At 40.8% G+C, this 12,151-nt stretch overlaps 1 protein-coding gene across 1 annotated transcript in view; it reads left to right on the top strand.

Moving 5' to 3' along the window:
* The first annotated feature begins 582 nt into the window (after positions 1 to 582).
* TPH2 (tryptophan hydroxylase 2) overlaps positions 583 to 12,151 on the top strand; it is a 104,217-nt gene continuing 92,648 nt past the window's right edge. Inside the window, exons 1-5 of the mRNA XM_053661444.1 lie at positions 583 to 1,188; positions 4,278 to 4,430; positions 6,858 to 7,041; positions 7,144 to 7,244; positions 11,951 to 12,018. Of these exons, the coding sequence (XP_053517419.1) occupies positions 1,084 to 1,188; positions 4,278 to 4,430; positions 6,858 to 7,041; positions 7,144 to 7,244; positions 11,951 to 12,018 (611 nt within the window). The 5' untranslated portion in view covers positions 583 to 1,083. The remainder of the gene's footprint in view (positions 1,189 to 4,277; positions 4,431 to 6,857; positions 7,042 to 7,143; positions 7,245 to 11,950; positions 12,019 to 12,151) is intronic.

Raw genomic sequence — 12,151 nt, forward strand, 5'->3', positions numbered from 1 at the left:
AATTTTAGTAATAATTATTTCCTCTGACTATTCCAGGAACAATTAAAATTCAGTTAGTATTGGTTCATGCATTCTTGTTCAAGAATTTAATTTTGTTTTCTAGGTTGGTAAGCAGTGTTTAGTTTTGATTAGTTTTTCAGTCAAACAATCACGTTTGGTCAAGCATATTCCATCCCTCAGGAGGTTGGCAATAATTCCTGTGACATGGTGAATTTTATGACATTGAATTTATTGGATTTAAGTTTTAAGAGGAGAGGAAAAGTTCACTAACTATGATAGCATCAAAGGAATGACTAGACATTTAAGTTCCTTTTCCTCCCCACTTTGTGAGATTCTAAGGCTAATATTTCAACTATATCTATGTGGCTAGTCAAATATATGGCTAATATGTGTATATGTGGCAAAATCAAAGCCTCACATTTTCTTTACAAATTGCTTGATTATCGCCACAAAGCACATCACGATTGGGAAGCGGTGCCTTTATAAAAGCCACACACACGTGGGCACACACAGTCATAACACATCAGATCAGAAAAATTTTATCAATATAAAATCAAATGGCTTAGTGATACAACAGTGCTGATATTTCTTAAATTATTTTTCTTCTTTCTCAAAGAAGCTCGAAACCTTTGAATTCATAGTCACCTAAAGGCGGAGGTTAACTTGCCAGTAACAGCTTTGAGGGATGAGAGCTAACATCAGGGGACAGACATTTTCTTTTACAAATAACACATTGTTATGTATTGTTCTCCATCACCCACGCCCAAATGGCTACTCGACCTATGAAAGAAATCGCACCATGAGCACAGATAACCCCAGGCTTCAGGTCTGTAATCTGACTGTAGCCATCAGCAGCCAGAAATGAGTTTCTTTCTAATCAGCTTTCCATCAGTCCCCAGTCACACATATAAAGGAGCCTGGGGAGGGGAGGATTCACATTGTTCTTTCTTCAGCACCAGGATTCTGGACAGCGCCCCGAACGGGCTGCCATCCTCCAGCTCCTTCCTTTCTTAATCTCCTCCAGGGCTGCTATTGCCCCTCTAGTACCCCCTGCTGCAGAGAAGGAAAATTACATCGGGATCCATGCAGCCGGCAATGATGATGTTTTCCAGTAAATACTGGGCAAGAAGAGGGTTTTCCCTGGATTCAGCGGTGCCCGAAGAGCATCAGCTACTTGGCAGCTTAACAGTGAGTACTGAGTAGCTGGCACTCTCTAGAGAGCACTTTCAGGTAGCAGTTGTCTCATCCTGCCATATTGCCATATGGACACCTGGTGCAGAGTAAGCACACACACCTCAACTCCTTCCTCTCTCACCTGTGTACCCTACCTCCCCCCATCTGCCTCCAATCTTCCTTCTCCCTAAAGTAAAGCAGGTGTACTGATTGCTACATGCTAAACTTCTTTTCCTCAAAATTTATAAGGAGAAAGCAAAGAAGGTCTTGAACATCAACAAGAGTTTGTATAAACTGATGTCTTATATCTACAACCAAAAAAAGTGTGCAGAATTTTGAATTGCCATTTATTCTGGGAAGGAACAGGGAGAAGAAATGAAATAGATTTCTAGGGTTCCTGCAAAATTCCTGCGTCTCCTATAGCCCATCCCACCTACAAAGCCTGCTCTTTAAACACTGAAATAATCTTTCCTACTTTTCTCTATAGGTACTTGTTATTGGAATAAAAGAAAGATTGAGTTTTCAAAAGTTTTTCTACAGCCCTCATTTTCCCATTTTTTTGCAGTTTAATTGATGAAGTAATAAAACAATATACTACTTTTTTATTGTTTAAGGTAGTGTTTATGTTTAAATAGTAACAGAATAAAAAGTTAATATTTTGCAGGATTTTACATTCTGACTTGAGGTTATTGTCATGTGACTTGATAAAAAGGACACTGAAGGAGAAATATATTCAGATTGCTAGTCATTAAAAATATTAAATGACCATCCGATCTCACCTTTAACTGGAACATAATGAACAAAAGAAAAAACCAGAGACATAGAAATTAAGGACAATTTGACAGTAACCAGAGGGGAGGGGATAATGAGAGGAAGGGTTTTGAGGAACTGCTATGAAGGACACAGGACAACAGCAAGGGGGAGGATAGAAGCAAGGGAGGGAGGTGGGTTTGGCTGGGGTGAGGGAGAGTGGTTGGGGGAAAATGCAGACAACTGTAATTGAACAACAATAAAATAATTATTAAAAACATAGAAGAAAAGGGACAAAAATGACTGTAGTTTAATAAAAAATTAAATAATATTTCATTACTGTACTATCAGGCTTTATCACCACTATAATTCAGTCTGTATCATAGAGTTGTAACTCCAACTCTGGGCCAGAGGGTTATATTGTACTTGTTTGTTATTACTGCTAAAGATGTTGAAAAGTAACCAGGGCAAGTTTTGTAGAACTATTTAATCAATTTGCAAAATGAGACCAAAAAGTTAAACATAGGTTTTCTAACATATAAATACCATGAATATTTGGATGAGATATTACATAGAAGAGCTTTGAAATCATAGTGTACTGGTCTAAGGAGAACAGAGAGAACTCAGTTATGCTAATTGAATATATTAGATCTGTGCGTTGTGTGGTGAGGAGGAGGCAGATGGTGAGAGTACTAAGACTTTGAGCTTTGAATGACTAAACATTCTATCAAATGCCAATATCTGCATAGACTTCTCCCTCAAGTGGTAAATAATAAAATATTTTTAGTGATATATAAATCTAGTGAGTGAAGCAATAACTAACATGTGAAAATAAAGCCGGTAGAGAAATCAAAGGACGACAATGGCAAATCACTGTTCGTTGAGTTCCACATCTAATGTACATTTTCTCAGTTTCATAAAAAGGTAATAGATGGGTGAGATTGTCTTATATCTCTATTTGCCAGTGAGAAAGTTCTCTGTATATACAAAAAAGTAAACCTTAATTTTGCTTTGTTTGTCAAAGGAAAGTTTCCAACTCTTTTATTCTGCAGTTGTAACAATGTGATCTGAGTTTCTGGAGTCTACCATTTTTTGGTGAATGTTTTAATTTTGTTTTTGTTTTTGCTGGATTTAGAATTCTTAAAAAAATTTTTTTTATTGTTGTTCAAGTACAGTTTTCTGCCTTTCCCCTACCTCAGCCCAACTCCCCAGCCCTCCCTACCTCCCTGTCATCTACCATTTAAAAAAAGATTTTATTTATTTATTTTTAGAGAGAGAGGAAGGGAGGAAGAAAGAGAGGGAGAGTATCACTGATGTAAGAGAAACATTGATCCATTGCCTCTAACACATGCCCCAACCTGGGATGGGACCAACCTGGAACCGAACCTGCAACCCAGGCATATGCTCTGACTGAGAATCAAACCAGCAGCCTAATGCTTTGAGGGACGATGCCCAACCAAGTGAGCCACACTGGTCAGGGCTGGGATCTGCCATTTTTATCTTTAGCCAAAAGGACTGACAGTCATTACTTAGTCATGTGTACAGTATTTTGAATGGCTAATAAAATGTCAGTCTCTTTTGGCTTCTCAGATTCTACGCCTGTGCACCTAATGATTAGGCAGTTCTCTCTCATTCTCTCTCTTACACTTTCTTTCTCCCCTTCACCCCACCCACACCATTTCTTTCCTTTCCTTCCTTTTTCTTTGTGGCTGAATTTTAACAGCCATTTTTCAGATACTATCTGCTGACACAGGTGGCCTTATATGAATATGTCCCTTTGTGCTGAACTTCTGCAGATAGATCCACATTGGCAACATGGGTGTAATTGCAGACAGTAAGGTGATCAATTTCAGTGCAACTCTGGACACATTTCAGAATGAAATGAATGTTTTGTTTTTAAGTTTTCATTGAAACTAAAATTATTGTTGTGAAAAATATACATTTGGCCTTGTTTGGTCATGTTTAATAATTAACAATACAGTTTCCATATGAGTCAATGAGGCTAACAGACCAAATTTCATGCTATAAAATAAACTCAGGCAGGAATTATTCATATATGTGATTTTTTGCTTTATGATAGTCAGATGTTTGTTGCTTTTAAAGTGAATTAAATCTGATTGCCCTTTAATTTTAGCCACTGGATGATGTCTCAAGAGCATTGGAAAATAGTTTCCCAGAGAAAATTAGACCAATATTTATGATCAAAAGTTAGGAATTGAATCGAAATAGTAACTTCTTAAGTTTATATGATTGCTAGGGCTTCTAGGGTATGATTGGAGTATCTAAAAAAAATGTAGTGGAAGAGAACATTGGAATCCTAACTAATGTTTGTGTGTGTGCCTACCTTCTCGAAGCTAAATAAAGCTAACTCTGGCAAAAATGATGATAAAAAAGGCAGCCGAGGAAGCAGCAAAGGGGAAACGGCTACTGACAGTGGCAAGACAGCGGTCATGTTCTCTTTGAAAAACGAAGTCGGCGGCTTGGTCAAAGTGCTGAAACTCTTCCAGGTGAGTGTAAACTGTCCTTTGTAACTCTCCAAGTGGCTGTGTGCCTGCTTACAAATCTGTGATCTGTCCTGAAACATCACTGAATCGTTTCTGGATAATGCATAAAGGGTTCGAAGAAACCAAACTTCATGAGGCTTTTACAAGGGGAGTTTGTCTGCCAAACAATGACATAAGCAGATTCTCAGGTTCCTATGGTTCATGAATTCAGTTAGCTCATTAGTAATTCTGCAGACTGTTGCCAGGTGAGGCAGTTAGTAATTTAAAAATGTGAGCCTCACACCTGGAAATGCAGACACAAAAGGGGTCAGTATGAGTATCTTTAAATATCAAGAGCCTGCGGCCTGGTTTGATTAACATTGGAATCATGCCCATGTCCTGGGAGCCCATTTATTGCATAAAATGAGATGCTGGAGTGTAGGCATTTGGTATTCTCCTAATCCTCATTGTTTCATGAACTTAACCCACTATTTGTAAAGATGAGTCATTTTCCTTACATATGAGCTCTCTCTTAAAGAAAGGCAGTAGTAGCCTTTTCCCAGGCCCGAGTGGGCGATTTGAACACTGAAGAAAGAGTCTGGTTGAGAATGAGGTTAGGAAAAGCCAGAAAAACTATTGCCACCCTGCCAGGGTGGACCTGATGGCTCCCCTACTCTCCAGGAAGCACCCTCCCTTGCAAAGGCATTTTGTGTGGGGGCAATGGCAGCTGACCAGCTAAGACAGGACGCTTAGCAATTTGAGATGACTTGGGTACTAGTGCAGTGAAAAGATAGTTGTAATTATAGTCAAAGGATTCAGACCTGTGTTCTCCTGGCTTGGCTAAATCCCAGCAGCTTCCTAGGTTCAGTTTCTTCGCTTGTGAAATATTAATAATTCTTCCTACCTAACAAGGTTGTTGTGATGAAATAATATAAATGAAAATGCTTGGTCAAGGACACAGATATGAGGCATTATTATAATGTCTCTTGGATGCCTGTAGAGGGGAAACCAGCAGTCTGATTCAATTAGACATTGAATTGAATTCAATTCAGTTAGACCTCTGGGTGCAGTGGAGAAAGCCGGGGAGAAGGAGTAGCAGCCCTCTGCTTTCACCTGGCCATCAGCTCGTCGTGGGGTCCTAGTTGAACACTCAACCCGTCTGGACCTGCTCAGCTTCGACCAGAGGACATTAAAAGTCCAAAGTGACATAATCTGTGTGAAGACTCTTGAACTTTGAACTTAATATTAGTCTTACCTTTATTATCTGCCAGTTTAGAAAACGTGGCATTTGCACAGAGATGAATCAAAACAGAAACAGAGCATTTAGCTTCCTTGTCACAGGACTGCTTTCTTTACACAGAGGAGCCTGCCATTTGAGTTCATCTTACTCCGGCTCTGGAAACTACCTGCCCTGCCCCTGTGCTCAAAATTCCCAGATCGCCGGGGACTGTATTAGGAATTGTGCTGATAATCAGAGGCCCCATCCAGAGTGATGCAGAGGCGTCAGCTTATTTGGGGGTGGGTTAGGGTGGAGAGGAGAACTTAGTCTTCAGTTAACTCAGGGGAAAGGAAGACTACATCCCTGGGGAAATTGAAACCTGAGGTTTAGGTATTAAATTGCTGCCATCCCTCGAGCACCTTATTGTAAGGAGACTTTTACCCCTGAAATCCATCATGGGGTAGTAATTGCAACAAAACATTCTCATATGAAGCTAGCCTGGAGGTTGCTAAAAGAGAACAGGCACTAAGTGGTCCCGTTTAGGGTTTGGTTTGTTTGCTTTTCGGTTTCCCTTGACCTTCAGGGATCCACCGGTGGCTGCTTTTCTTCCTTCTCTTTTCCCACGGTGTGGACTACACTTTGGCCCGTGTTTCCCAAACATCAGTCATTTTCAAATCACTGTCCCCATTTTGGCCTCTTGTACTATTTACTTTTTCAAAGATTTTTTCATTTTTAAATGTTAAAATTTATTTTTAATCTTGAATTTATAGTGGAAATTTTATACCACTATAAAAGGGGTTCGAGTTTTAGTTATGTTTTTGGAAATATACAAACAAATAAAGATATATATCTGTGGATTATAAGATAAAAACCTAATTCCTTCCCCCCCCAAAATAATCATGCACTCCACCAGTGGGATGTGGACTGCGTTGGGAAATGCTTAGGTTTGCAATTACGACACATTTTATAGGGCCCTTCATATACTTTAATGTCTCCCCCCACTTTTAAAAATGAGACAGGAAAACTGATTTCCTATGAATAAAATATCCCTATCAATAAAAATACTGTTTGAAAACATATCCATGTTTTCATCAACCAAAGGGAGAGGAGATTGTCTTCTTTTCATTTGTGGACACTTGGCAACTTGTTTAAGATTTGAAGGAGGACAGCTTGTGGCATCTCTTTCACTGTGCCCTGGAGGTGATTTAGAGATGTTGCTTCTCTTTCCACAGGAAAAACATGTCAACATGGTTCACATCGAGTCCAGGAGATCCCGGCGAAGAAGTTCAGAGGTGGAGATCTTTGTGGACTGTGAGTGTGGCAAAACAGAATTCAATGAGCTCATTCAGTTGCTGAAATTTCAAACTACAGTTGTGATGCTGAATCCGCCAGAGAACGTTTGGACAGAGGAAGGAGGCAAGGCCAGTTTTTGCTCGTTGGGTGGTTTTGCAATCTGACAAGTGTTGCAAAGGGGAAAACACAATCTGTGAGCTAATATATTTGATCTGTTTTCAGCAGAGCTAGAGGATGTGCCCTGGTTCCCCCGGAAGATCTCTGAATTAGACAAATGCTCTCACAGAGTTCTCATGTATGGTTCTGAGCTTGATGCTGATCACCCAGTAAGTGTCCAATACAATCCCTTCCACATGCGCTTTTCCGGCTTCACCGATGTGCCAGGCACTGTGCCATGTTCTGTGCTGTAATGCTTTATTGTAGAGCAATTTATATTTATTCCCTGTAAAAGAGAGCACTCTTTTAAACAGTAAAGCTTCCTTGTAAATATGCATTGGCTGGAAACATGTTAGAAAGATGGCATTTCCACAAAGCATTCATTTTTGAAAGGATTGGATAGAGGCGGAGATTTTAAACCTTGGTGAATACTTTCGTAGAGTTAGACAGCCTGAAGTATACTTGCAGATGGTGACCCCTGGAAAACCGATGAACTGAAATTGATCACTCTTTTGGGAAACTAGGGAGGAATTGGCATTATGGGGCTCAGTGAGAAAATAAAATTCTCCTTGCTATTTTCCTTGAGTGGAGGTAGTTAGGAGTAGAGTAATCTAGTGGACTTCAGTCTCGATGGAAAGGCAGAGGGTTTTAGAGTAAGGCTGTGACGGAAGAGGCATCTCTTCCCACATCTACCTGGAATCTATTTACCACCATCTCTCCCCTGCTTCAATAAAAAATGACCACCTTGAAAGAAATATGATACATAGGTAAGCATTTCCCACTATTCCCTCCCTCCCGCTTTACATTAGTTTTTATGTAACACAAGAGATCTGGAACTTCTTTATGCTCAGAATGAAGTATAGTTAATAGTCTGGGAGAAATAAGCAACATTCTCATTCATTACAAGCATTTTCCCCTGCCCCCCACATGTGCCCCTTGTCTATAAACAGGCCAAACCCAAGCAGATCAGTCATGCTTACGAGAGTGTTTATGGTCTGAGGGTAATGGCTTATAGATATTCATTTTATTTAAATGGAGGTGATCTGAGGGTAATGGCTTCTAGATACTCGTTTTATTTAAATGGAGGAAGTAGGACAGCGGGGCTCCAGGCAGCGGTTCTCTGAGTGAGTTCCTGAGACCGGCTGTGTGAACAGCCACCAGGAGCTTGTGTTAACGAGCCTACCCTTGAGTTGGAGAACCGTACTTTAAAGACAACTGTGGTGACTTCAACAAGAGGAACATTTTCAGTCAAACCAGCCATTTGGCAAGATATACCCATTCAAACTAATTCATAACATGTAATTCGTACGAATGGTCAAACATACCTAAACATCCAATTCAACCGCATTACTTTAAAAAAACCTGTGTACTCAAAGACATGGTGTGTTGTATTTGCCATCATAGTCTAACATTTCAGAAAATTCACAGTAATTTCCATGTAAGGCTCCTGAACATTAGAAAAACACTCAAAAGAGACTTCAGGAGTCGTCCATTTGTCATCTTCCCCTTCCCCACCTCCCAAGGAGCCAGAATGAACACAAGTCAGGTATGAGAGGTTAGCAGTAAGAGGACCGCCCAGATGCAAGCTGTTAACGTGCAGGATGACCTTGGACAAGTCCCTCTACCTCTTACACCTCAAATTCCTTATGTAAAAAGGAGAAATAAAATTCTTAATGACCTCAAAGGGACATTTGCAAAGCCTAGTTAATAAAGGAAGCGGAAAGCATTTTGGCGAGGGTAAATACTTAATTCCAGGAATGGAAATGCTACATTAACTCATCTAGTCAATGCCTGGAGACTAAAGGGTTTCTCACTTACCTATTTCCAAGTGCTACCCTAGTTTAGTTTGAAAATCACTTACCTGGAAAAAGGGGGTTAGTCCTTTTAATGAAACAACCACAGGAACCACTGACCTTGCTGTGAAAAAAATGTATTCAATACCCAATGCACATTGTCCTGTGCTAAATTTTGTCCATTATTCCTAATCACACTCACTTTATGATACCTTTTATTTTTTTTGCACCCACCTTAAATAATTGCAAGTACTTAGTACTCTCCTATCTCACTCATTTATTTTTACCACACATATTTCTCCTAAAAGCACAGCAAATGTTCATTATGCAAAATTTGATATTGGCAAGTTGATGTTTTTTATGTCATTATTTGATGGAGATGAAAATGTTGTCTCGGGCCTTTTTTGTGCTTCAGAATAATCTCAGGCCTGAGAAAGGGCTATTGTGAGAGGCCAGGCCCCTGAGTGCTGGGGCGGCTCAGAACGAAGGAGCTTGGAATGTGAGTCAGGCTGCTGACATCCTTAGGCAGGGTTAAATATCTATCCAGGTCAGTGCCTCTCAAACTTTAATGGAAAAACAAATCACCTGGAATATCTTCTTAAAATGCGGATGGGGGTCCTGAGCATCTAGAGATCTGCGTACCATTTGTGGCTTACTGCAGTGGTCTGCAGACCGCATATTGAGTAGCAAGGATCTAGACTGGGAGGGTCTTTCAAAGGGTGGTTCAAGGTTCACCCAAAAGGTATTTGTTAATGAGCGCTAATGTTTGACAACTGCTGTTAGGACAGCTCAGTGATTCTCAGCCTAGCTTTCCATTTGAATGATCTGTGGGGGAGTAAACAATACATTGGTGCCAGGATCTCATTTCAGAGTGCTTGAATCAGAACATCTGGGAATGCAGCTAGGTTTGGAGTAGTATTTAAAGCTCCCAGGTGACTCTGAAACTCCTCCAGCAGGTTGACTTGTTTGGGAGAGCTGCTTGAGCGTCAGTGCACATTTAGCTGAGTACTTCAGGGTGCGGGCCTGCTCTTCAGCGTCCCTTGATTTAAACTGAGAGAGGAAAGGTGGGTGTCTAGCAGATACTTTCTGAGTGCTAGGGTTGCCAGATTTAGCAAATAAATATATAGAATGCTCAAGGTAAATTTTAATTTCAGGTAAACAACAAATAATATTTTTTTTCTTAGAAGTATACCCCAAATATTACCCAAGTGTTCAGTATTTTATCTGGTAACCTTATCCCTGGCTTCAGTCCAGAGCAAATGGTATGTGTGCCTGTGATTGCTTGCACAGCCAAAATCCCTGTTTTATTTTGCCAGTCCATGGTTCAGCCCTGGAAGCACTGGATTGCCCACAACGTTTGTGTAATCACCGCCACGCTAGGCTAATGAGGCATGATGAGTAAATCACTCTCTCGCATGCCTGAAAAAGGTGCAGGTGTTTACTGAGGAGAGAGACCGTTGAGATTCTTCAGGAAGCCCAGCAGATTATGATGCCGTTACCATGGTGTCCGATTTGGCAGGAACTGGGGAACAGATGCTGTGCTTTTCGCATGACTCTTTTCCTTTTGTCATGGCCTGCTTTCTTCCTGAGTAATAGAGGTGCTTGGATGTCTTTGGTTTAACCATCCTAGGTTGCTTGGTTCTAGTGAGCGTTGAAACTTGTCCTCTGTAGCTGGATCATATATACCCTCTGCATCACGAGTCCCCTATTTAGGTCACAGGCCCACTTGCAAATGTGGTAACGACGGTCACAAAATTTTGTATATACACATTGTAATACTCATAAGGCTCATGTGCAAGCCTCAGTTTAAAAACTCCCAGTTCCTGGCAAAGGGAAGAACGTGTGAGCTGCCAGGGCAGGAAACTTCATTTCTGCAGGGTGTCTGGGCGATCTCAGAGTACTCTGTCTCTCTCCGTTAATAAATCTCTTGTCCCTCCTGAGAGGAAGGCTGCTGGCAATGGAAGCTCTTCATTTCCATCCAGCAGACACTCCTGTGAAGACTGCTGGCCCGGAGGCCAGTTCTCCTTCGGCCAGGAGAGAGGGCAGAACAATTTCCTATGAGTTTGAGTTCCTGCCGGACAACCTGCCCTGCAGGAGTGTCTGAGGAGGAGCAGCAGAGGTGGGCTGGCCTGTGGGGGGTTGCGGCCGTTCTCCTCTCAGACCCCCTGACCCCAGCAGTGGACTCCTCCTCCACCCCCCCTTCTCAGAGTGACCACCAATTCCTTGTTTTCTTTTGGGGATGCAGCAGTAGAAAGTTAAGTTGAAACAATTCCTTCTGGGCTTCCAGCAGTTTGGAGAAACAACCCTGGAGAGAACTGATTGTCTGAAAGAAAGTACCTGAAGAAAAAGAAAACAGAAAGCTTGTTGACAAGAGGAGAGATTCTTAAGTAAACCAAGAAGTTTTCTCAGAAGGATTCCACATTAGTGAAGAATGACAGACAAAATATTTAATTTCCAAAGTGTTATGATGCTGGATAAAAGTCTTGAAGTTGCTAAAGGCTCCCCAGAGTCATAGGAATCCAGAGTAGAATGGAACTAACCTACTATCCTGTGCATGAGTCCCTTATAGTTGATTTTGCATTGTGTGCCTATATTCATAAAATACAGCAAAACCTCTTTAAGTTATACTAATGTGGGGATTTGATAATTACTGTGAATGATGGAGTTTTTAATAAATGCCCATTTATTGATATTTACAAAAGGCAATTAAATTTAGGTTAACTTACCAAATAACCAGGCTAAAGGGACCTGTTTTAATGAAAAGGATAAGATTCACTTGCGTTGAAGATCTCACATGTAAATGAAAAAGGATATTGTTCACTGTATCTATGTACTTAATTATGCCCTTCTGCCCACATAGTGGAAAGGGAGACTGTAGCCCGCACTCAGATTAGTGCAGTCCCAGTGTAATGAGGTTTTGCCACGAGCATAGCTCACCTCTGCCTGTGCCATCAAGGTGGTCACACAAGGATGAAAATTCACACTTGAACTGAATGGTCACCACCGCAGTGGTTTTCTTTTAGGCCTTCTGCAGCTAATTTCTTGGCACTCTGTTAAATCACTTAATCTCTTTTCTGTTTAAGGGATTCAAGGACAATGTCTATCGACAGAGAAGAAAGTATTTTGTGGATGTGGCCATGAGTTATAAATAGTAAGTACTTGTATAACTGTTTCTGCAAATTGTCACTGGCTGGTTAGAAAAAACACATGCTGTGTTAAACACACCTGTCTTCCCTTCACTCTCACTTTTCTGAAGGCAGACAGGAGCTGTTTTAAACACTCAC

Source organism: Artibeus jamaicensis, unplaced genomic scaffold, assembly GCF_021234435.1.
Source record: "Artibeus jamaicensis isolate MK-2021 breed Jamaican fruit bat unplaced genomic scaffold, CSHL_Jam_final contig_233, whole genome shotgun sequence".
In the NCBI taxonomy this organism is placed as follows: domain Eukaryota; kingdom Metazoa; phylum Chordata; class Mammalia; order Chiroptera; family Phyllostomidae; genus Artibeus; species Artibeus jamaicensis.